General features: G+C 34.7%; 5 protein-coding genes and 1 pseudogene across 6 annotated transcripts; 4 read left to right on the top strand and 2 right to left on the bottom strand.

Moving 5' to 3' along the window:
* The first annotated feature begins 4,016 nt into the window (after positions 1–4,016).
* LOC106305541 (defensin-like protein 183) lies at positions 4,017–4,884 on the top strand. The gene is made up of 2 exons (XM_013741903.1): positions 4,017–4,083; positions 4,574–4,884. Exons 1-2 carry the CDS (start codon positions 4,026–4,028, stop codon positions 4,882–4,884), a joined length of 369 nt encoding a protein of 122 aa, XP_013597357.1. The 5' UTR covers positions 4,017–4,025.
* Positions 4,885–6,223: 1,339 nt separating this feature from the next.
* On the bottom strand, positions 6,224–6,856 carry LOC106304938 (pathogenesis-related protein PRB1-3). The gene has a single exon (XM_013741321.1). It carries the CDS (start codon positions 6,820–6,822, stop codon positions 6,274–6,276), a length of 549 nt encoding a protein of 182 aa, XP_013596775.1. The 5' UTR covers positions 6,823–6,856; the 3' UTR covers positions 6,224–6,273.
* A 2,355-nt stretch (positions 6,857–9,211) lies between these two features.
* On the top strand, positions 9,212–13,632 carry LOC106305903 (coatomer subunit beta-1). Of its 2 annotated transcripts, XM_013742329.1 has the most exons (6): positions 9,213–9,510; positions 10,034–12,090; positions 12,279–12,788; positions 12,872–12,957; positions 13,029–13,234; positions 13,333–13,632. In XM_013742329.1, exons 1-5 carry the CDS (start codon positions 9,504–9,506, stop codon positions 13,231–13,233), a joined length of 2,865 nt encoding a protein of 954 aa, XP_013597783.1. In that variant the 5' UTR covers positions 9,213–9,503; the 3' UTR covers position 13,234; positions 13,333–13,632. The 2 variants fall into 2 exon arrangements, with proteins under 2 accessions (XP_013597784.1, XP_013597783.1); XM_013742330.1 differs by lacking the exon at positions 13,333–13,632 and having other exon boundaries at positions 9,212–9,372; positions 13,029–13,233.
* Positions 13,633–14,493: 861 nt separating this feature from the next.
* On the bottom strand, positions 14,494–15,835 carry LOC106303850. The gene is made up of 2 exons (XM_013740192.1): positions 15,355–15,835; positions 14,494–15,011 (listed from the first exon to the last, which is right to left on the bottom strand). Exons 1-2 carry the CDS (start codon positions 15,603–15,605, stop codon positions 14,624–14,626), a joined length of 639 nt encoding a protein of 212 aa, XP_013595646.1. The 5' UTR covers positions 15,606–15,835; the 3' UTR covers positions 14,494–14,623.
* A 1,483-nt stretch (positions 15,836–17,318) lies between these two features.
* LOC106304385 lies at positions 17,319–19,682 on the top strand (annotated as a pseudogene).
* Positions 19,683–20,310: 628 nt separating this feature from the next.
* LOC106301649 (sanguinarine reductase) lies at positions 20,311–22,109 on the top strand. Its single transcript, XM_013738100.1, has 8 exons — positions 20,311–20,626; positions 20,756–20,922; positions 20,993–21,077; positions 21,189–21,294; positions 21,374–21,460; positions 21,541–21,638; positions 21,719–21,828; positions 21,941–22,109. Exons 1-8 carry the CDS (start codon positions 20,353–20,355, stop codon positions 22,004–22,006), a joined length of 993 nt encoding a protein of 330 aa, XP_013593554.1. The 5' UTR covers positions 20,311–20,352; the 3' UTR covers positions 22,007–22,109.
* The last annotated feature ends 3,388 nt before the right edge of the window (positions 22,110–25,497 follow it).

Raw genomic sequence — 25,497 nt, forward strand, 5'->3', positions numbered from 1 at the left:
TATTTATTGTTATTCCATTATGACCTGAAAGCAACTATTCATTATTTATTATTATAAGAAAAAGAATCTGAAATGACGGAGACGTAGAGAGATCTTGGCCGTCTATAAATGGGACCGGAATATCTGACGGTTGGTAGAGATTGCGACGTCTCTAGGTAGTGGTAGAGAACTCAAAACAAAGTGTAGATTTGACCACCATTTAATCAGAAAAAATAATATTAAAGCAAGTGTTTGGTTACAAGATGAAAAAGATAAACATCATTTAAGTATTTGATTACGCATTATGCACGACGATTGAAGGATAATGTATTTTATTTAGGGTTTGTCCCTTTATTATGGCAACAAACCTCTCTAGACTCTAGCCTTTATCCTTGGCTTTGTATTTCTTTATTTACTGTTTTAAAGTATTTTTTCTTAAACAAATGCTTGATAATCTCTCTTTATTTGAGTCTTTATATTTTATTTTTGAAAATCAGGTTTTTTTGTCTCTTTGTGGTATAGCAACCAAATTCTTTAAATTAGACAGCGACAAAAATAAAAATGGTGGATCCAAATATCCAATGTTGAGAAAATAATTTATGAAATTGAAATTGAATGGTGAAATACTTATCATCAGAAATAATTATTAAAATTCAAAAAATCACTAAATAGAAGAAACACTTCTTATATTATACGAAAAAAATTGGTGGAGGAGCATATTTTCTGATAACTGTAACACAAATTAAAACTCCGGTAAAAATCCTAGTGATAACATTTGCCAAATTTTATGTGGTAGCCATCTAGACTATCGTGTATTAATATTTAATATATGTTGACAAGAAATTTAAACATTTAGACAAAAAAAAGAAATTTAAACATATATAAGTATGTAAATATACGTAAACTGTAAAGCAGCATCAAGCATCACGCATCCATCCAACTGAGACACTTGGATTATTTCCGAATCCGACCACAATTTTTAATCCACAGAATGAAAGCGCAACAAAAATCTATTATATTAGCCGGATACATATTTATATATTGTTTTGGAGGTTTTATAAATCATGTATGTAAATTTGAACCACGAAACTTGGTCTACATTTGGTTTCACTTCTGAGACAAACATTATAATATAAGGAAAACCGGACCGACCCGATGGTTGGACCGGGTTCGACCATGAACCGGTTATATAGCCGGGTTGGTCTAGTAATTGGTTCGGCCATGAACCAGCCACATAGCCGGATTATATTTCAAAGTTATTAAACCAATAAAAACCACTAAAACTATCAAAAATCTATAAACCATCCATATAAACAAAAAAACTAATTTATATTTATAATATTTTATGTTCAAAATTGATTTATATTTTAACTATGCATCATGTTTACTAATATTATTTTTATATTTACATACTAAAAAAATATTAAACCATATTATTGAACCAGGTTTGACCCGGTCGAACCATATTGAACCGTGACCCAACATATTTCCGGTTCAGTTTCCGGTCCGGTTTTAAAAACACTGGGAAAAACTGACACAATTCGGTTCTCATCCATTGTAATATTATGTTTTATTAACATTAAATAGTAATATTTTGACAACATATTATTACAAGAAACGAAGAACCAATACAATATATCTTGAGGATTATAACCTTAGCTTGTGAAATTGAGCTTTTTCCCATGAAAGACTGGAACAGAGGTGAGATCTGAGAGGCTGAGAGCAAACACCGTCCACGATTTCCTTGTGGCCTTTTGTCCAAATTCTGATATGCAAGGTACATCGTAATTTTTTAAGTCCATCATACATATCCTAATGTATGTAACGCAGCTTCATATTTTCCTTAATTATATTTACATCAAAAATCATTTTTCATACTTAGAGATAAGAAAATCACGAATACTTATATTATATAATAATTTGCAGGAAAAAGTGATTAATACATTGGGCAAGATATATTAATTCCAGCTATCTCATGTGCGCATATACAATATTTGGCATATATATGCAGTAACAAATTATTTGAAACATGGATTATTTTCTAACGAAAATGAAGAGTGAAGAACAAATCCACAAATTTCATGAAACTAGATAAAGATGATTATCTTTTCCTCTATATGCATTTTGAACGCTTTAATATTCTTTATCTATTAAAAAAATCTTCATGATAAGAGGGACATCCGGTTGGATAACACAGACCTGATCCAACTCAAGTCGATGTTGTTGAAGGATGAATGCGCTTGATATTTGTGATTTGTGTATGTTTTAAACTTTTGTTTTCGTTGATTCTAGTCCTTTTAACCATTTGGTAGTTATGTTATTGTGTTTGGGAGTTGTTTTTCTTATCTTGCGTTATAAAGTCTTAGGTTGTGTATAATGAATTTTCATAATATTTTTTCAAGTTTATAATCAACTGAAGCTTAGGAACATAAGAACTACAATGAGATACATATCTTTTATGCCGAATCTGCTATGGGATTAGGTGACATGAGACAAGTACGTGATGTTATCATTGCTGGTTTCGCATGCCATCATCAAAAAACACTTGAAATGTAATAATTAATTATTTAAAATAGTTTTTAAATTAATCCATAGTCTTGTATATTTTATCTGAATCCGAAGATCCGAATTGGAACCGACCCCAAAAACCGATTCGGGTCGGTACATGTAATGCCATTTTATCCTACTGGATCTTATATGGAGGATTATGGGTCTTGAATCCGACCTGAACTGAACCCTAGATTCTATAGGGTAATAGTGGATTCCAATTTTAATAATCCTACCCTAATATCTATTACAAAAAAATGATTTTTATTCTTATGGATTTGTGATATATCAGGTATTTAAGTTGCGGGTTACAAAAAGTTCGAGTGGAGTATGGTAAAATAGACTCGAGTTATCCAAATTATACCCGGAATTTATAAAAGAAACCTAAAAATTATAAAGTAACTGATCTGAAAACATGAAAAAGTCAAAAAAAGTTAAAAGACCTAAAAATTAATAAAAACACCTGAAAACATGAAAAGACTCAAAATACCCAAAAGACTTGAAAACCAAATCGAATGTATCTGAATATAGAGGTTCTTTACGTGTATAAAAATTGTCTATCCGAGAAGACCCAACTCGAAATCAAACCAATTTTTTTTTAAATACCTAGTTGGATCCAAATGTCTAGGATCCGAAAAATTCAAACCTGGAAGAACCTAATATAAACCTGACTCGAGGATCCGATTGTCCATGCCTATTAACACGAATAGAATTTTCACATATGAAGGATAATCAAAACTCAAAAAAAAAAATTGTAATTAAATAAAAATAGTAGTAATAATATTCAATATTCCTTTTACATATAATTTAAAGGGTTTGTTATAAAATAAGTAAGACGGTAAGCTGAAAATATATATTTGGTCTAAAAACAGTATGCTGAAAGATACTTTTTATATGTTTTATGGCTGATCCGGTCGGCTAACGTACTTAGTGTTACATAGTGTACTAGCCAAAAGTGTGTCATGTTGTCTGATCCGAGTTTGAAATACTTTATGATTAATGTCAGGGGATGTACCGATCATCTATTACGGTCCACCATGTAATCACTTGGGCCGAAACCCAATCTGAAACTGGCCAAGTAATGATAATTTAGTTTGAAGAGAAAATTGAACCAACACTGATGTGGATACACACCAAGTCCAGATTACCACTATGTTCAAAGATATTTTTACAAATATTTTTCGTTTTTACAAAAAAATATCATAGAAAATATCATTATATTCCGTTAGTATCCATTTATGTCTCATCAGAAGTTTGACTACAAATGTTTATGGCTCATTTTGGCATTTGACTTTAAATGTATGTTTGAACTTTGAGAAATTAATACGATGTTATCATTCAATATTCAGCATTCAGCAGAAATGACCATTTCTTTTGGAAACAAATCATTAAATATAATTTGCTACTGGCGCACTACACTATATATATATCAGCTAGATGTTCCAATGGTATACCAGTAATTGTCTCAACCAATTATCAAAGAAAAAAAACTAGAAAATATGAAGAATACATTTTCACTTGTGGATGTAATCATCTTCTTTGTCATGCTTTCTTCCGGTAATTTTTTTTTAATTATTAGTTATTATTATTAATAAATAATTAGGCGGTGTATACTTGAGACTTTCTAACTTTTCCGGTAACATGTTCCAATGCATCCATCTTAAGATAACTAAATAGTCCAAAAGGTTTTAAAAAATACTATTTTGTTTTTATTTCATACAATGATTTATTTTAAACTGAGATGGAGAGAGTATTGTTTTGATCACATGCTTGATAAACTGAGTTACATTTAGCCAAATTCTTCTACCAATTTAGTACACTATCAGTAATTTGGCTGCATCCTTTTGTTCTTTTTATGCTATTTGGTCTATAATTTTTATGTTTATTCAATGTTGAATGTATCGTTTCCGCATTATGATCTCAAAATTAACTTTTGGTTACGGTACATTCTGGTCTTTAAATACGTTTTCTTTTCTTGTAATTGTCATAGATGCAAATGTTTCTATCAGTGATTTATTTTCCATGTACTAAAGAACACTTTTTCCAGTTGCTAATAAGGTGAAGGCAAACTCATGCCAAGACCCTCTAGGTAGTTGTCTACAATGTGATGAGAGATGCAAGGCTAAGCACGGGCCAACGGGCCAAGCAAGTTGCGACAGTCGAAACCAACTATGCACGTGCTATTACACGTGCGGACCGCCATCACCAACTCCTCCACATCACAAACAATGCTACGGTGGGACTGGCTTGTGCAGCAGTGCATGCAATCAAAACTGTGCACAAAAGTATCTTGGTGGATCTGGATTTTGTGAGAGCATTGGCAACTCTAGACTGTGCAAATGCCAGTATCCTTGCTAATTTTTTTCTTAAAAGTTATAAATGAAACAAATCAATAAAACGGAATCAGTTTACTTTCATTTTTTTATTTGGATGGTGGTAATTAGATAGGCTTTTTGGACATTAAAAAGTTAAATATTACGCTATTCTGCATCACCTGGTTCTAACTATAAAATGGTCTCTACTTCCTGCTCTTCGTAAAGTATGGACTCAACCATTTACCGACAAAGAATATTTTACATTACTGTGATCAAACATAATCTTTTTGGTACATGTTTTGCTGACCTTAGTTTATATAGTACTTAAAACTGTAAAACATATGAAGCATCCGATTGAAAGCGCAACTAATTAAATTATATTATATATATTAGCCGGATACGTTATATATTGTTTTGGAGAATTTTGGTTTAGATCATGTATGTAAATTTGAACCACAAAAGTTGTAGTTTTATTTATTGACCGGTAAATAATCGCTCATATATTCTCCATAAACTTATAGGGGGATTATTGAGAGATAAATTTGTATAAAGTTTGTGAATTTTAAGAGTTGATAGATTTAAAAAGTTACATGGATTGTGAAAATTTATATACATTGACTTATGAAATTTGATCATAAACTTTTTAGATTGCCTAATATTCTTTTAATTTTTTCAATTTTTTTTGTAATTTTTTTTTTAAATTATAAAATTCTTTTGAAACTGTTTTTTTTTTTAATATTTATAAATATAATTATATATTCAAAATGATAAAACAATATAAAAATAATTATATATCCAAAAATGTAAAAGTATATAAAATGTAATGAATTATAGTTTTGGACATATAATTTGGATTTAAAGTGTAATAGATATTTGGTAAGTATAACTATTTTGTTTTTTAGTTTTTTATCACATGGATTTTGAAAATCACATGGATACATATGATATTTTGAAAATTGAATCTAATGAGTAAAATTGAATAGAACTAATCTCCCAATAACACTAGATTTAGTTAGAATTAGAGTTAAGGGGTGGAGTTTTAGGGAATAAAGTTTCAAATTTTTAAAAATAAAAAATAAATATTACAAATTTCAAAATAAAAAGGGGCTTTAGTCATTTTCTTCCTTGAGAGTTATTTTGTGACAAAAACTTAAAATAACTATTTGAGAGATCTGCCTCTTTTTTTTTACTGAATTGATAATTTTTGCATAAATTTATAAGTTTTTATTACAAACACACACAAATTATAAGTTTTTTACTATAAACACAGAATTTATTTTTGTGTAAAGAATGTTTACTTGTGCCATAGATGATTGTTGTGAAGGTTTAACTTTTGATTTTAAATTTATGATATGGATATATCATATATGATAAATTTACAACATGTTTTCAGAAAACATAAAGAAAATTTTAAATGAGGTGTGCACAACATTCAAAAGGGTGGTTGTCCGACAATGTTACCCGGAGGATCATAATTACAAATGATAAAAGTGTCACCGCTCATGCAAAACACAGTTGCACATCCAATCCTCAAACTCTTCTTCCACACAAGCTGTGTGTAATGCAAGCAGTCACCATTCGCCTTACATCGGTAAGTCCTCCGGTCATAGAATTTCCTCTCCGAAGCCCACGCAACCACCGCGTCCTTTGGGGTCCACCCTTTTCCACTTCCCCAAAAGAGATTCTCCCCATAAGGTCCACCGGAGTGGATAAGGTTGCAGTCTCCACGGCGGGTTCTTGCCCACCGGGTGGCATAGCGGGCGAGACTGTTGCTCCATTTGAGAGGAGGGAGATAAAGCTTGGCTCGTAAGGCGTTGTGTGGTCGGAGAAACTGCTGTTGAATGGTGTTGCGGGTTAGGCTTTTGTATTGAGAAGAACTTAGTGTTGGTGCTGTTTTGTTGGATGGGGTTTGAGAAGAGAGCGATGGAAGTGGAGCGGTGATAGAGATGGTGATGATGAATACCAAAGTTTTAAGTTCCATTGGGAAGATGAGATAGATTTGATTGTAACACTCTAGATCTATAGTACACCATCATATATATACAAACACTATTCTTTATATTTTCATGTTTGTATGTACATGTCACCGAAAGAATCTAAGCACATGCTATGTTAATAATGTTCAAATTAATGACAAGTGCTAATCATTTCGGTGGAACATTGATTATTTGTAGGAATGATTCTTTTCAAACAAATCATAGAGTATAAAGCTATTAAACCATTTTATATCTATGAGGAAACTATTTCTTATAGAATGTTACAAATAGATAAACAAAGATAAATAACATAAGGAATTAGAGATCAAAATTAGCAACTAGTGTATAGCTACCAATCCCAATACTAATACTAGGGGAAATTATATATTTACCACTTTCATGCTACCACTTTTCATTTATATCACCACTAAAATAACATTTTCAAAAATACCTTCTTCATTAAGTGGCAAAAGACTCTTATGCTCATGTTCTTTATATATATAATAAATAAATATTTAAATAAATAAAAATTAAAAAAAAAATAAAAAATAATTTTTTTAATTTTTTTTTGAATTATACTATTTCGAAATTCAAACCCTAAACACTAAAACTCAACTCTAAACCCTAAACCATCAATCCTAAACCCTATTTTTATTTAAATACGAACCCTAAACCCTAAACCATCAATCCTAAACACTATTTTTTTTTGAAATAAACCCTAAACCCTGAAACATCAACTCTAATCTCCAAACCCCGAAACATCAATTCTAAACCCTAAACCCTAAACCTTCAACTCTAAAAAATTAACCCTAAACCCTAAAACATCAACTCTAAACCCTAAACCCTAAACTTCAACTCTAAACCCTAAACCATCAACACAAAACCCTAAACTATCAACACTAAATCCTAAACCCTAAAAAGTAAACTCTAAATCCTAAACCCTAAACCCTAAAACATCAACTCTAAATCCTAAATCTTCAACTCTAAACCCTAAACCTTAAATCCTAAACCCTAAACCCAAAAACCATAGAGTTGATGTTTTATGGTTTAGATTTGAAGATTTAGGGTTTAGGGTTTAGAGTTGATGTTTTAGAGTTTAGATTTGAAGGTTTAGGGTTTAGGATTCGAATTTTAAAAAAATATAAGGTTTAGGGTTTAGGGTTTACGTTTAGGGTTTAGAGTTGATGTTTTAGGGTTTTGATTTGAAGGTTTAGGGTTTAGGGTTTAGAGTTGATGTTTCAGGGTTTAGGGTTTAGAGTTTAGAGTTGATGTTTCATGGTTTAGAGTTGATATTTAGAGTTTAAAGTTGATGTTTTAAGTTTAGATTTAGGGTTTAGGGTTTACGTTTAGGGTTTAGAGTTGATGTTTTAGGGTTTTGATTTGAAGGTTTAGGGTTTAGGGTTTAGAGTTGATGTTTCATGGTTTAGGGTTTAGAGTTGATGATTTAGGGTTTAAAATTGATATTTTAAGTTTAGATTAGTTAACCATATGTTTTTTTTTGTAAAAGGTAATCAAAAGGTTATAAATGTCTTTTACCCTTCATTAAAGATGAGAGTAAAAGTATTTAGTGTAAATATGAAAAGTGGTACTTTGAAAATAGTATTTTTGGCAATTTCCTCTAATACTACGCTTGTGAAAACGTTTCCAAAATGCTTCTTCCTATAACGAATTTTTTTTTAGAAATAGTTTCAGAATTTCAAATATTTTGATCACTGGGTAAGCTTGAATCTGTGAAACGAGTAGTTTAATTACATGTTTACGATGCATGTTTATGAAGCGGATGCCGTGTTATAGAGAACGTGACGAAAATTCAGGAAGCCTGAATTTTTTAAAAATCAAATTTATTCATCAATGATCAAAATACATTATGAAGCTTGTACGCATTGGATTGCAATTGTTCTTACTTTTTTTTAATAATCGAAAACACTCTTAGACGAAGGAATATGAAATTAGTTGACTAATCGCGGTATTACTAAGAACATCTCAATGTAAAGTTTTACTTGAGTTTCACTCTAACCCTATTACATTTTGAAGTAAAAAAAAAATAAGAAATAATTAAAAAAAAATATTATTAATTTATTTTTTGAATAAATCAGCTTTTTAATATATATTATGTAGTGAAAGGTAAAATAGGGTTGAAAGAGATTTGACTCAAAACTCCATTTGAAATATAAATTGGAGTAGCTTAGAGATGCTCTAACCAGGTAAAAGTCTAATCGGATGTCCTAAACACCTTAACCAAATTCAAATCATTATTACGCTCACTTTATATTGGGCTTACTTTGAAAAAAAATAGAGACGTATGGACTGGGCTTTTCATCAATAAATATTTGGGCCTTTAAGGTTGACTCGTTCTCTCCGTTATTCGTTCAAACAAACAATAAAAAAAGGATCAGATTTACACAAGACGAACGACCCACCATTTGTATCTCACACACTGTGCAGCGAGTGCTTGTTTCCCTGAGATCCAAATCACTCTTGAATCCAAAGCTTTCGCAAGTCCGTGGATCTCCTCCTCGTCTCTCTCTCTCTCTCTCTGGATCTCGTACCTTGAGGTTCGTTTCTCTGTTACTCATGTTTCAGATACTTTTAGAGATCGATTCTATCGTGTAAATCTACACTGTTTCGATTTTATGCGGCGTCCTCTGTTTGATCTAGATCCGATCCCGTTAGGAACGCGATTCTCATGCTGTGTGAGACTGCGAACTATGTAGATCCGATTGCTGCTTTTCAAATCTGGGGAGCTAAGATGAACATTTGTTGATCCGAAGCTCTTTAATTGTTTGAAATCGATTTGATCGTAGTTGTAGCAAAGTGATGTTAATTGCTAGATCTGAGGATTTTATGTTATGTATCTATCTTTTCCTGATTGGACATTACTGAATTTTCATTTGGAGATGTGATGGTTGGCTCTTCTTCATAAACCATGTATTGGAGAACATTGATGTCGATCTTAGCCGTTTTATTTTTAAATAAAAACTGAATTTCAAAATACGGAGATTCTTTATTCATTGTATTGTATACTCAGTATCTGGAAACTTTAAACCGCAAGAAAATATCAACATTTTGCTTATCTTGTTTGTTACTATATGACCTGTACATCTTTATGACGATGTGAACGTCTGATGTTTGGTTCCTGTTCATTTTATTATCTCACGTAACAGTGGTACTTCTTTCATTTGAGCTCATAAGTTTTCCTTATCTCTTTTTGTGCAGCACCGGAAAAAATGGACAAATCTTGTACCTTGCTTGTGCACTATGACAAAGGGACGCCAGCAGTTGCCAAGGAGATTAAAGAAGCTCTCGAGGGCAATGATGTTGAAGCAAAAGTTGATGCCATGAAGAAGGCGGTTATGCTTCTGCTGAATGGCGAAACCATTCCGCAGCTTTTCATAACTATTATCAGATACGTGCTGCCTTCAGAAGACCACACGATCCAAAAGCTTCTGCTGCTGTACCTGGAGCTGATTGAGAAAACGGATTCTAGGGGGAAGGTGCTGCCTGAAATGATTTTGATTTGCCAGAATCTTCGGAACAACCTTCAGCATCCTAATGAGTACATTCGTGGAGTGACGCTGAGGTTTCTCTGCCGGTTGAAGGAGACTGAGATAGTCGAGCCTTTGACTCCGTCAGTGTTGCAAAATCTGGAGCACCGCCATCCATTTGTTCGTAGGAATGCGATTCTGGCCGTCATGTCGATATATAAGCTCCCAAATGGCGATCAGCTCTTCGTGGACGCACCTGAAATGATCGAGAAAGCTCTGTCAACAGAACAAGATCCGTCTGCCAAGAGAAATGCGTTTCTGATGCTCTTTACCTGTGCTGAAGAACGAGCAGTGAATTATCTTCTGAGCAATGTTGACAAGGTTTCAGACTGGAATGAATCGCTTCAGATGGTGGTGCTGGAGTTGATTCGAAGTGTGTGCAAGACTAAACCAGCAGAGAAGGGGAAGTATATTAAGATTATTATTTCTCTGTTAAGTGCCACTTCCTCCGCAGTTATCTATGAATGTGCTGGGACGCTTGTTTCTCTCTCATCTGCCCCTACTGCTATTAGGGCTGCCGCCAACACCTACTGTCAGCTTCTTCTTTCTCAGAGTGACAATAATGTGAAGCTTATTTTGCTCGATCGGTTGAGTGAGCTTAAGTCATTGCACAGAGATATCATGGTTGAGTTGATAATAGATGTGCTCAGAGCACTCTCAAGCCCGAACCTTGATATTCGCAAGAAGACACTTGACATTGCCCTTGATTTGATTACTCATCATAATATTAATGAAGTCGTTCAGATGTTGAAGAAAGAAGTTGTGAAGACACAGAGTGGAGAGCTTGAGAAGAATGGAGAGTACAGACAAATGCTTATTCAAGCAATTCATGCTTGTGCAGTTAAGTTCCCTGAAGTTGCAAGCACAGTGGTCCATCTTCTTATGGATTTCCTGGGAGATAGCAACGTGGCTTCAGCCCTTGACGTAGTTGCTTTTGTTAGAGAGATAATTGAAACAAATCCCAAGTTAAGAGTTTCAATCATAACCAGGTTGTTGGACACATTCTATCAGATCAGAGCTGGAAAGGTCTGCCCTTGTGCACTTTGGATTATTGGGGAGTATTGCCTATCACTTTCGGAAGTTGAGAGTGGCGTTGCAACCATTAAACAATGCCTTGGTGAGTTACCATTTTATTCTGTTTCTGAGGAATCTGAGCCAACTGAGACATCAAACAAGATTCAGCCAACCTCCTCTGCCATGGTGTCCTCTAGAAAACCTGTGATTCTTGCTGATGGTACTTATGCTACCCAAAGCGCGGCCTCTGAGACCACATTCTCAACACCAACCGTTGTTCAAGGATCAGTGACTTCGGGAAATCTGAGAACACTGCTTCTAACTGGTGATTTTTTCCTAGGAGCAGTGGTTGCTTGCACACTGACTAAACTTGTTCTTAGACTGGAAGAGGTTCAGCCATCTAAAACTGAAGTGAACAAGACAGTCACACAGGCTTTGCTGATCATGGTTTCTATGCTGCAACTTGGTCAATCTCCGGCCTCTCCACACCCTATTGATAATGATTCGTACGAGAGGATTGTCTTGTGCATAAAATTGCTTTGCCATAGGAATGCTGAGATGAAAAAGATATGGCTGGAATCCTGCCGCCAGAGTTTTGTCAAGATGATTTCTGAAAAGCAGCTAACAGAGATGGCGGAGCTTAAGGCAAAGACCCAAACAACTAATGCTCAACCTGATGATCTCATTGACTTCTTCCATCTAAAGAGCCGAAAGGTAACAGTATTGCTTTCCAAATCATCGCTTCCTTCATTGATTTTCTTTTCCTATGAATTCCTTGGCAATCTGTTCAGTTTTTCATTTTCTCATCTTGAAAGATGGACAACAAGAGTTGTTAGTGGTTGGTTGTATGTTATTTTTCGTTCGGCCTGTATATCAAATTACTGATGATACGTTTCTTTCAGGGAATGAGTCAACTTGAGTTAGAAGACCAGGTACAAGATGACCTAAAGCGTGCAACTGGAGAATTCACCAAGGACGAGAACGACGGGAACAAACTCAACCGCATTCTTCAACTCACAGGATTCAGTGATCCAGTCTATGCTGAAGCATATGTGACAGTCCATCACTATGACATCGCACTCGAAGTCACCGTTATCAACCGTACCAAGGAAACCCTTCAGAATATGTGCTTAGAGTTGGCAACCATGGGTGATCTCAAGCTTGTTGAGCGTCCTCAAAACTATAGTCTTGCACCAGAAACGAGCATGCAGATCAAAGCAAACATCAAGGTCTCGTCCACAGAAACCGGAGTCATATTCGGGAACATCGTCTATGAGACATCAAATGTAATGGAGCGAAACGTCGTTGTTCTCAACGACATACACATTGACATCATGGACTATATCTCCCCTGCTGTTTGCTCAGAGGCTGCCTTCAGAACCATGTGGGCAGAGTTTGAGTGGGAAAACAAGGTAATTCACCGAAACCTTTTACACTGCTTTGTTAATTTGTTTGAGTTGGGTATTAACCATTACCGCTGTGGTCTTCATGTCAGGTTGCTGTGAACACCACGATTCAGAACGAAAGAGAGTTCCTCGACCACATTATCAAATCCACAAACATGAAGTGTCTCACTGCTCCGTAAGTGTAGATCCTTATTTCTTCCTGTAGACTGAAACTCTTCTTACTGTTTGATGCTTCTCTATCTGCAGATCTGCAATAGAAGGGGAATGCGGTTTCCTTGCAGCAAACTTATATGCAAAGAGTGTGTTTGGTGAGGATGCTCTTGTGAACGTGAGTATCGAGAAACAAACTGACGGAGCATTGAGTGGCTACATAAGGATAAGGAGCAAGACGCAAGGGATTGCTCTAAGTCTTGGGGACAAAATCACCCTCAAACAAAAGGGTAGTAGCTGAGGTCAGCTATTAAACCTTCTCTTATCCTCTTCTTATATTTTTATTTGGATTTGAATATTCACACTCCTTAACCGGGTACATACCAATTGATTATTACAGGCTTGGGATGGTGGCGCAGAAGGTAACGTTCGTTTCTCTTTTAGCAAATCGTTTTGTTGGTCGAGTCTGTTTACTATATTGAGCGAGGGAGGCGTTTTAAGTATATGTAAAGACCAAACTGTTATCATTCCTTAAACCGGTTTATAGTTTCCGGTATGGTACCGATGGATTCTTCCTCATACGGCTGTGTTTTTTTTCCTTTTAATTAGTACCTCAAGATTTTGTTTTTATTTGTAATACTCTTTTCTTTCTATAATGTCGTTTGTTTGGGAGATTAAAACTATAATGATTTTCATAAAATGCTTTATCGATTATGTCTCGAATTTTCATGGTTTTTGTTCAATTTTATAAATCTCGCAAGTAAAAGAAATGATTTTAGTATTGTCGATAGAAATATTTAAATAAGGAACAAATTAAAAGAAAATATACAATCTTGATTACCTACCCGAATGCCTTTCTATTGCTTGTGAAATTTTTTTATTTGGAAGAGTGATAACGTCTAAGTTAGTATGCATTTTATGAAGTCCATTTTTCAGCATGTTATCTCCAAAGTCTAAAGTGTATGTATTTAGTAACATCTTCAATACTTATCCGCTTCATTCATTTTGTTTATATGCAATATATTCTGAAGTAACTACTATAAGAGGTGTTTAGAGGTACAATGAAAAAAGAAAACAAAAGCAGGACCACTTTTGTTGGCCAAAAAGGGAAGAAAGAGGCAGGACCAGTGGTAGTTAGAACGAGAATGATTCTAAAATCAGTTTATATGTTTTAAAATCATGAATTTAGCTAGCTTTAAGTGAAAGCATACTCAACAATTGGTGCCAGAAGAAATGATGAAAGAATATGCCGAGAATCTTGAATCTTTTTTATGAATATCAGTTTTTAAGTAGTTGGAGCAACATGGCTCATGTAATGCAACGTGTTTCGTCAAATTACAAAGAGAAAACCTTATCCTTTTAGACCTTGGTTCACATTTCACCTAACCTGATCTGACCTAACCAAATTTTGTTAAAAAATAATATTTTCGGGTCAAATAATGGGAGGATATTCACAAAGATTACGGACAATGAGTATGATAATATTGTTTAATTAGTGGAGATCAAATCAAATATACAAATAATAATCAAACTCACTATCGTTTAAAGTTCAACAAAAGTATGATCATCCAAACGACTAAACCATTAGTTATATTCTTTAATCAATCTATCAAATCACTTATTGCCAACGTAACTTCCTCTACGCTATTAAAAAAAAAAAACAGAACACAAGTGGCTAATAGAAATGGATTTTATCGATCATCATCTGGAAAACTAGATAAGCAAAAACAGCTCTGAGTTTGAACCATAAAATCTCTATTATTCGTCATCTTCATCCTCTTATCTTGCAGCTTATTAATTTCCTCATCACTACTGTCATCATCATCATCGTTATTACATTTGTGATCATCTTCGTCAGATTCTTGCAATGCAAGTAAAGGCATGGAATTAAGATTAGTCTTGGGGTAGAAGCTGAAAGATGACGATAAAGATCTTCTCCTTAGCTTGTTAGCAATAAGCAATCTCCTTCTCTTGTTCAATGGACTCTCCACTTTCTCCAGTTCCTTGGCGTTGTTGCTCGCTTCCAATAGATTCCCAAATGATTTCGATTTCCCTATGTAATGATTTGATAATCCTCTCCTTCAAACAAATTACACCATCAGACAAATTCAACACTACATCTCCGACCATGTAATAACAACATCCATAATGTTTGAATTGTATGATTAAGCTTGAGCAAATAACAATATCAAAACAAGACCGGTAGTTCAGGGATAAATGATGAAACAGAGTGATCGAACAGAGTATTAGCTATTATAATGGCTTTTTATATATTTTTTATTGGATTTGAATCGAACATATTCAGGCGAAGATCAAAGAATCTTTTTTTTTTTTTTTTTTTTTTTGACGGCGATCAAAGAATCATTTAATCATCTCTTTTAAAAAAAATAAAAAATAAAATGATACTTTTAAAGAAACGTACTTAATCGGAAGAGAATCTTCCAGAGAGGAACCGAACGAATCAAGCCATCTTCCTTGTGACGAAACGGTGCCGTCTTCTTCTTCTTCTTCCTCGCTTTCACTGCTCTCTCCCGTCACCCCGACCGATGAAGAACTCTCCGGCGGAGACTTGACACATCTCCTTAACCTTCCACCACGGCTAGATTCCTCCGTCAAGAACAGAGCCGCCGGTGCAGCCTTCTCCTGCGCTGACATGCCTGCCAGAAACTCCATGGCAGAGGCCTTATCCACCAACGGGGCTCAGCTGTAATCAACTGACGATGCACGCAAGTTAAGAGCTCCACTAGGCTAAAACTAATCAGCAGAGGGAAAGAAAGAGAATCCACCGATCGGAGAAGATGAGAACAAAAGATAAAACAAGTATATACCAAGTTTCCGTATAAGAAACTGTTTGTTTTATTTAAAAAAGAATAGAAAAATACGAATACGTATATATATATACGTGATGACTGAGAGTATTTGAGTCTCTCTGTGTATACGCGCACATGCTCTAAATATAGAGAGGAATTTGACGTTCGGACACGTTAACGATGACGTGGTGGGAATGGATAGGCTTGCTATCGGACCATACCCGAACGTTTCGGAGCTACTGTCTCCGTTATATCCGATGCTGTTGAGTTCGGTGGTCGTTATAACACCAACAACTGTTACCTTATGGTCCTTATCCATTTCTCTATTGCTGTTTTTTTTTTTCAGTTTTGTAATGAATTTCTGTCAGTGAAACCAGATAAGCTTTTAACAAATTGGATTACTTATTGTATTACTGATTAAATATACACGGAATTAACACAAACTACCTTCTTACAATTTTAATTTTAATACTGTATATTGACTAATTTTTTTATAAAAAAAGGAAGAGCTTTAATTGATTTTTTATTCCGTGAATTATTAGAAACAAAATTCAAGATAAACTAACACATAATCTGTTTACATTTTCAGATAATTAAAAAGATTCCTAAATATTTTTTTTTCAAGTGAATTTTTTTTTTGTTCAAAATTTTCAAGTGAATTTATTTCTTATTTATAGATCAAATCGCGTGAATTCAAACAATACGCCATCTAATCTATTAAAACAGAAGTACAAAATTAATTAATTTTTACTTTTTCAAATTATTTACAATCATATGCCAATAAAGTAATAAATTTACCTACATTTCAGTAATCTTGTCTTTTACAATTTAATTAATGCATTTTTCTAAAATGAAGTACAACAAATTATGTATTACTTATTTAAAAAATATTTCCTATAATCTAACTAAACAATAAATTATACCTAATCAATGTCAAAAATGTAACAAGATTTTATTATTACGGGTTGGTTATCTTTTTTTTTTGGTATATTAACTATGTCTAAAACAACATAAAAGTGTTATAAAAATACATAATATAAAACAAAAAATTGTAAATAATATATTGAATTATTTGATCGTATAAACCAAATGTAAAAACAGATAACAATTTTATTTTACATTTAATTTTTGATCCATAAAAAATACATGTGCACTTATATTTTAAAAATATGGTTTTAATAGTTGACGGATCAAAAAATAAAATAAAATTATTCATTATAAATTGTAAAATTATTGTGTTTAAAAATATATTAAATAATTATTTAATATATATAAATTTAAAAATATATATTACCATTTGTATAAGATAAATATTTTTTTTCGGATGCGCGGGTCAAGCTTTAGTTATTATTAAATCAAACTAGTTTTGATAGCCACAAAGATCTTCATGTCTTCTCCTCTGCTCGGGCCAAACCAGTTAGAAAACTTGCAAGTGGCATGTCACAGTCTCACTGGTCATAGTCCTGCTTTTTACGATGTATTTACATTTGGTTTAAATCCTTAAAAGTACTAGATCCACAGAACCACTAAAGTTAACGTCATGAACATGGTTCACGTATTATCTTGCATACAATAATTGATTCAAGACCTAAGCTTGAGCTCATCATCACTCCAAGAACTGAAAAGCAATGGCTATCTTTTTTCTCTGTTTCTCATGCGTTTCACTGCTTGTTTCGTTTATCTTTTTCTTGAGAAAGATTAAAGAAAACAAAAGATGTAGTAATCTACCTCCGAGTCCTCCACGTCTTCCGATCATCGGAAACTTGCACCAACTCGCAGGATTGCCTCACCGATGCTTTCATCATCTCTCCATCAAGTACGGACCGGTAGTGCTTCTTCACCTCGGCTCTGTTCCAACAGTTGTCATCTCCTCGAGTGAAGCAGCTGAACAAGTTCTTAAACTCCACGACCTTGTATGCTGCAGCCGACCAAAAACGGTCGCCACGGGGAAACTCTCTTACGGTTTCAAAGACATTGGCTTTGCACAGTACGGCGAGTATTGGAGAGAGATGCGTAAGCTCGTTGTTATCGAGCTTTTCAGCCTTAAGAAGGTTCAATCATTTAGGAAGATCAGAGAGGAAGAGGTTGGACTTATGGTGAAGAAAGTGTCGGAATCTGCTTTGCAACAGTCTCCTGTGGATCTAAACAAAACCTTTTTCTCTTTAACCGCAAGTATCATCTGTAGAAAGCCTTAGGACAGAACTTCAACGAGAGTGGTTTCTTGATCGGTAAAGGCAGACTCGGAGAACTTTTGAATGAGGTAGTGTTAGTTCTTGGTGGTTTCACTTGCTCTGATCTGTTCCCCTGTGGTGGACTTGGGAGATTCCTAGATTGGTTGTTTGGAGGACACAATAGGATAAACAAAGTGTTTGAAGAGCTTGATGCTTTTTACCAGCATGTAATTGATGATCACTTGAAAGATGAAGCTCATGCAGGAAAGAAAGCTATGGATTCTCAGGCGGATATTGTTGCACTCTTGTTAGGTATGATGGACAAACAAGGAGACAAAGATTATTTCAAGCTCATCATTGATAATATCAAGGGAGTCATCACGGTAAAACCTCAAATCTTGCTTCATACTCCCTCTTTTTCTTAAAGTTACATATTCTAGATTTTTCAGACCATCTTGTATGTTGAGAATACCATCTAGGGAATTCTCCATTGAAACTGCTAGCATTCCCACTATACATCACTCCACTACAACTATTTAGGTCCTCATCACTTGTTTGTGTATGTATGATCTTAGGTTTATGTATAAAGATATTAAATACATGTAGTATAATTCATGTGGGCATCAGGCGTTTATACACTCTGCCAACCTATTTCAAAGAAAATTGATACATATTTCATATAAATGTTATTTTAACATTTCTTTGTTATATAAAAATATTGTTTTAGAGTTTCAATCTAATTAATATTTACTTAAAACTTAATATTAATTACAAAATGAATTAATTGTATTAATATTTTATTTTAAATATTATATTAATAATATGTAATTAATAAAAACATAGGTATATTATTCATTTTGTAATCGGTGTGAAATGTTTAAATAACACTTTTCATCAAATAGAAGGAGTATGTTCTTTTTCAAAACGTCCCTCTTTAAGTTAACAAAAACACAAAAATAACATACAAATGCAATCGCTTAATTGTATACATGTGTTTATATATTTGTGTGTTGGTTGGTCAGGATATATTTCTAGCGGGGATAGATACAGGTGCTGTAACCATGATATGGGCAATGACGGAGCTGGCTAAAAACCCGAGAGTGATGAGAAAGTCACAAGAAGAGATCCGAAACACCCTAGGGCTCGAAAAAGAAAGTATCACTGAGGAAGACATTAACAAAGTTGATTATTTGAAGCTCATAATCAAGGAAACATTTGGATTACACCCAGCACTTCCGCTTTTGCTATCAAGGGAAACAATGTCCCATGTCAAGACTCAAGATCAATGGATATGATATTCCTCCAAAAACACAAATCCTACTTAACGTATGGACGATAGGACGTGACCCCGGTCGGTGGACCGACCCTGAAGCATTCATCCCTGAACGGTTTGCTAATACTTGTGTAGATTTCAAAGGACAAAGCTTTGAGCTATTACCGTTTGGTTCTGGTAGAAGAATGTGTCCCGGAATGCCAATGGCTGTTGCTTCTGTGGAACTAGGACTGTTGAGTTTGCTTTACTTTTTTGATTGGACATTGCCTGAAGGGTTGATTAGTGAAGGAGAGATTGATATGGAAGAAGCTGGTAATCTTACCATTGTCAAGAAACAACCTCTTCAACTTGTGCCTGTCCTACACCATTGATGAGCATTGTGCTGTCAAAAAAATGCTTGATTTGAGTTATCGCATTCATTTTGTGTATTCATATGTTTTTCACAATGACAATAGTTATTCATACATATATGTCACATATAATATATGTTTGTTTTTCTAAGTCATCAAATCTTATTCGGCCATCTAGATTAAAAGTTTCAAAAAGATATACTCCTTTGTTCTTAAAGATAATGTTATTAAAATAAAATTTTATTTCAAAAAGATGCATGTTTTAGTTTTTAATGTAATTTTTATTAGTTAATAATGATAAATTATATATATTTTTTTTAAATATATACTTTTTAAAATACTATTGGTTTAAAATTATGCAAAATTGGCAAATACAAAAAATAATACATTTAATGTTAAAATTTATTATGTTTTCCTAATATGTGTAAAAATACATAAACATACATCTGTTATGAACATATATAGTATATGTTTTAGTTTTTCGCAAATATTAAGAAAATGTATTGAATTTTGATTATAAATATATTATTTTATAATTAAATATTTTAACATTTTAAGCCAATTGTTTAAATAAATACAATTTTTCTTTAAATTTTACAGTTTATCATTATTATTTGTAAACATGTATAAAATATTTAAAAAATTATATATATATGAAACAATTTTTTCCTAAAACATTATAGTATTATTATTTTTATTTATTTTACATTGACCAAAATTTATGTTGTCTTTTTAAGTTAACAACTAATGGCTCTTATCCCGACAGTAATTATATTTTGTCTCTCTCTATCTCTCTCGCGTTTGCTCACACCATTCATGGCTGCCATTCTCAGCTTTGCTCCTCTCTCTGTTCCCTCTACGACATACCCAAAACCCTCTCTAAGAATCCCTCTTTTTACCTCTCTGCCACTCCCATCATCATCATCTTCTTCTTATGGCCTTACTTCTTCCTTCCTGGTTAGAAATGAAGCATCTTCGTCTCCATCATCCTCTCCAATTCAAGCTCTCGCAGAAGAAGCCGTCGATGATTCTTCCCCTTTAGCCTCTTCTTCAAAGCTTGTTCTTGTCGTGGGGGGAACTGGTGGTGTCGGTACGAACCAACCATAACCATCTACTTCAATTGTTCAGTTTTTGAAAATTGGGATAATGATGAATTTCTCAAAGTTTTCATTTTTATTGTTACAATTGGTTCTTTATGATGATGTTTTGGTAATCTCAGGGCAACTAGTGGTAGCTTCGTTGCTCAAGAGGAATATTAAGTCGAGGCTATTACTGCGTGATCTTGAGAAAGCAACCAAGTTGTTCGGTAAACAAGATGAAGATTCATTACAGGTAGTCAAAGGGGATACTAGGAATGCTGAGGATCTTGATCCATCCATGTTCGAGGTTCTCTCGTCTTCTTTCATTTGCTCATCATTTTCTTTGTTTATGTTTAGATTGTTACGGGTTTGTGTAGGGTGTGACACATGTGATCTGTTGCACGGGAACTACAGCTTTTCCTTCTCAGAGGTGGAATGGAGAGAACACACCTGATAAAGTAGGTGAGAACATTTTCTCTCCATATTCTTTAATATGATCTTTTGTATTGTTCTTAACAATGAATGAAACAAGGGGTCTCTTACATTGCATGTCATGTTTTGTGTTCTAAAAAGATTGGGAAGGTGTGAGGAATCTCATTTCAGCACTGCCCTCATCTGTGGAGAGAGTTGTTCTGGTTTCATCAGTTGGTGTCACCAAGCCTAATGAGCTTCCTTGGAGGTGAGACTTATATAGTAGTGTGAAACTTCCATTATCTGATCGTCTCTATTATCACTTCATGTATGGTTTTGTTTGACAGCATCATGAACTTATTTGGGGTTCTTAAGTACAAGAAGATGGGGGAAGATTTTCTTAGGGAGTCTGGTCTTCCATTCACCATTATCAGGTTTGGTATAAAAGAGAGGTAACATATGGTAACATATGGTAACATATGGTTTGTTAATTTACTGTATCACATGATAACAGACCCGGTAGATTGACTGATGGACCATACACATCCTATGATCTCAATACTTTGCTCAAAGCTACAGCCGGTGAACGGCGTGCTGTTGTCATTGGTCAAGGTAATTTTTGAGGTTCTTGGATGCTGAACTATAGTAATTTGAGATAGGCTTGTTTTTACATTAAGGTTTTCTTATAACAGGTGATAAACTTGTTGGAGAGGTAAGCAGACTTGTGGTGGCTGAAGCTTGCATACAGGCACTTGATATTGAATTCACTCAAGGGAAAGCTTATGAGATCAATTCAGTTAAGGTAATCATTGAAGCGTCTGATCAAGAAACATGTCTTAAGGGGTGTCCTAAAGAACCAAAGCTTTAGTTTGATCGTTGAACATGTTTTGTTTTTTTATGGGTTGTGGTTTCAGGGAGATGGTCCAGGAAGTGATCCGCAGAAATGGCGAGAGTTGTTTAAAGTTGCAGAATCCAAATGATAGGGGAGGACACTGAGAAATGTGTACAGATATGGTTCAGGTGTGTATACACATATACTTGTGTAATGACTTTCATCTATACATAAACATGATCAACTTCACATGGAGGACACAAGCAAGCTGAGAGATAAGAGAGGGCCAAGAGAGAACAGAGAAACTGTTCATTATTGGTATAAAAAATTCATAAAAGTAGCAAATCTAGTACAACAACTAAGAACAAGAACATTGCTGATCTTCTAGTCATCACATTAAATAGAATAATCTTAACCCGCTTGGTCCCTATGAACATGAAATCTTATGAGATAAATGAACTAAAGAGGCCCTTGATCAATGACTAAATACACAATCTGCTCACATTTTCAGACAACAATCGAGGTGCGAACAGCACATGGCTTCAATCAGGCAACAGCGGAAGTAGCGCGTCGAATGTCAACATCATTCTTGAGTTTCTCACTCGGCGGTGTTCCTCTGAAACCTCCATATCTCATGGGTTTAGGAACGTAAAGAGAGCTGAGAATCTTCTCCAAAGCCACCACTGAGTACCTCACGTACTTGCAAGCTTGTTCTCCTAATGATGATGGAGACGCCATGGGGGGAGTGGAACACTGTTATCCTCCAACAGCCTCCGGAACTAGCTTTCAAGCTTGTCTAAAGCAGCATCCCTAAGCCCACCATCAAGCCCAAACTCCCTGAGACTTTTCAAAGACTTCTTCAAACTCGAAAGATTCTTGTCATCCAGCAACGCTGTGATCTTCCAAATACTCAACGATATCTTCCAACCACTGAATAGCTAAACCCACAGTTCTCCTCTAGGAACCTCAAAGCTTCCTCTAACCGCTTTAGTACAGCTAAATAACAGGAGATGTCGTTCTTGGGGTCTGATAACAAAGACTTCTCAAGTCCATGGACAGCGCGTCAAACGGCTCGGTTAATGTGGCCACCAACAGCCACGAGAGCTTCTTTATCTGCTCGGATTGGCCTAACCGCAGCTTCAAGGGAGGGTAATCTCTGCTCAATCTCATCAAACTTGGGACCAGTTTTCCACAGTTTGTTTTTTTCTCGACACGGGAAACTGCCAAAGTGCATGAGACAGCCAGGCACAATGTTACACAGTATCACTTGCGAAAACAATGCCTACATTAATCAAATTCAAATGATAATAACATACTAACCTTTTAGTTTAATAATTTTTTTTTTTTTTAATTTTTCTGTCAACACAATTATGTACATTTTCTTAGAAATGTGTTCAGATTTATGCTTTTGATGCCAAGGATTTCCTGAAAATTAGATTCTGAATTAAATTTATGCTTTTGATGGCAGTTTACCGTGTTCAACTTTTTGGTAACGCAGGAGTTAGGCCTAAATTAATTCACTTGTACTTCTCAAATACATAAATGTTTAGGATGTCAAGCAGCTAAGTTCAGAAATAATATAGTTGATTTTAGTCTCTGTTCGATAAATCAGCAGCCTAGGCCCGGCCGCTTGGATGCTACGCGTCACTCTTCCACCTCAATTTACGCCAAATCAGTTTAAAAAATCGGATATTCGATTTTTTTCGCCTAGACCGCCTAAATGACCGCCTAGCCGCCTAGGCGGCCGCCTGGCGGCCGCCTAATCTGTTTTTTTTTTATTATTTTATTATTTTTATTTTATTTTTAGTAATATTTTTATTTATTTATTTGATCTAAAATTTTATAAATATCATTTATATTCATAATTTTGATGAAAATTATACTATATTAAGTTTATATATTCTATTTGTGTGTTTTATACAATCTTAAACATGAAAATGTATTAATGTTATACACAATTAAAGATTAACATGTTTTATAACATAGTAAATAATCTAAAAATTCTGTCCCGTATAATTTCCGATTAATCCTCAATTTTTTCTTTAGGCGCTAGGCCCAACCCGACCGTTCGACTAGTGCCTAGCGCGTTCCCGAACAGGGATTTTAGTGTGTGAGTCAGTAGTAATGTAGTTGACGTACCTGGTACGTACAAAACTTTATTTGTAGCTAATTTGTTTATTCTGATATATATATACTGACTGGCCTAGCTAGCCACTAGAATTGAGATTATATTTAGTTATGTGTTGCACACAAAAAAAATTAGTTATGTATTTTGTTTTCCACGAGATTATATTTAGTTTAATCCATCTGTTAGGTATTGACTAAGATATATAGTTGAATCATCTTTTATGTATGACTTCGGTTTGGCTTTCAACTATGTGACATATTGCCGTGCAGAGACATGTATAACAAGGATGAATATTCTTCACCTCTTGTTTGGCAGAATAATCAAAGTGATTATCTAGCTAGGTTAACGAGCGGACAGTAGATATAAGTTGACACTACAAGAAAACACATGTATTCTGACGACAAATATCGTCGGTACGTCCTCGGAATAACGGTATTCCGAGGACATACCGACGAGAATGGTCGTCGAAAATTTCCTCGGAATTTCGTCGGAAAATTCCGAAGGAATACCGAGAATTAAAGATTCCGAGGACATTCCGAAGAAACATTTCATGGGACTGTTCGTCGGTATCTCCTCGGATATTTCCGATGAAACGGTCCTCGGAAACATTCCGAGAGAAAAGAGTATCGGAATATTCCGACGAACTTCGGCCGTCGGAATATTCCGAGAAACCTTTGCCGTCGGAATATTCCGAGGAAGTGTATCCGTCGGGATATTTCGAGGAGATATGCCCTCGGAATATTCCGAGAAAGTTGTCGTCGGAATATCCCGAGGGATACACTTCATCGGAATATTCCCAAAAATAATTTTTTTTTTTAATTAAAAATTTATTTTTTTAATTGAAATTCAAAAATATAAAATTAAAATTGAAATAGAAAACATATTAGATAATATTCAAAGTTGTACATACTAAAATAAAACATACAGAGTTTTTGAAAAAAAAAGAAAGAAACTACGGGAACTGCTCGTTCGGGTACATCCTCTTCATCATCTCCATCATTTGCTCGTTCTGCTTCCCCGTTGCCTCCCATCCCGCCTCTTGATCCGCCATCTTTTGCTCCAACGCAGCTATGCGGTCATCTTTGTCCTTCAACTGGTCCATAAGCACTTCTGGATCAACATAGGGCTGTGGTGCAGAAGGAGGAACCGACCGGGCTCGACGACCCAAACCGACCAAACGTCCCTTCTTCTTTGGAACCGACTGAAATAGAAAATAAACAAATTTAAATAATAGAAAAGATGATAAAATGAAAATAAACAAATAAATGAATTGAACTTTTTTATAAAGAACATACCAATTCAACGATTTCGTTGATTCGAATCCGGGACAAGTTGGTCGAAGCCGTCGAAGTGGCGTCCAGGTCGGTTTGAAGCTGAGATAGACGGGTCTCTTCGTCTTCCTTCTGAGTTTCGATCAGGCTGAGCACATCCCTCACAACACCATCATCAATCTCCTCGGTGTGTTTGTTGGTATGTGCCGTCTTCATTAGGACGAAATCATCAACCGGCTA

The sequence above is a fragment of the Brassica oleracea genome, chromosome C7, assembly GCF_000695525.1.
Source record: "Brassica oleracea var. oleracea cultivar TO1000 chromosome C7, BOL, whole genome shotgun sequence".
NCBI classification, from domain to species: domain Eukaryota; kingdom Viridiplantae; phylum Streptophyta; class Magnoliopsida; order Brassicales; family Brassicaceae; genus Brassica; species Brassica oleracea.

Bases quoted from the DNA above. Each gene is read 5' to 3' on its own strand.
- LOC106301649 (XM_013738100.1), top strand. From the start codon at position 20,353: ATGGCTGCCATTCTCAGCTTTGCTCCTCTCTCTGTTCCCTCTACGACA. The intron at 21,295-21,373 runs GTGAGACTTATA...TTTGTTTGACAG, and splicing joins CCTAATGAGCTTCCTTGGAG to CATCATGAACTTATTTGGGG. The intron at 21,461-21,540 runs GTTTGGTATAAA...ACATGATAACAG, and splicing joins CTTCCATTCACCATTATCAG to ACCCGGTAGATTGACTGATG.
- LOC106305903 (XM_013742329.1), top strand. The intron at 12,091-12,278 runs GTAACAGTATTG...CGTTTCTTTCAG, and splicing joins TCCATCTAAAGAGCCGAAAG to GGAATGAGTCAACTTGAGTT. The intron at 12,958-13,028 runs GTAAGTGTAGAT...CTCTATCTGCAG, and splicing joins ATGAAGTGTCTCACTGCTCC to ATCTGCAATAGAAGGGGAAT.
- LOC106303850 (XM_013740192.1), bottom strand. From the start codon at position 15,605: ATGGAGTTTCTGGCAGGCATGTCAGCGCAGGAGAAGGCTGCACCGGCG. The intron at 15,012-15,354 runs GTACGTTTCTTT...ATTTGTTTGAAG, and splicing joins GAAGATTCTCTTCCGATTAA to GAGAGGATTATCAAATCATT.
- LOC106304938 (XM_013741321.1), bottom strand. From the start codon at position 6,822: ATGGAACTTAAAACTTTGGTATTCATCATCACCATCTCTATCACCGCT.
- LOC106305541 (XM_013741903.1), top strand. From the start codon at position 4,026: ATGAAGAATACATTTTCACTTGTGGATGTAATCATCTTCTTTGTCATG. The intron at 4,084-4,573 runs GTAATTTTTTTT...CACTTTTTCCAG, and splicing joins CTTTGTCATGCTTTCTTCCG to TTGCTAATAAGGTGAAGGCA.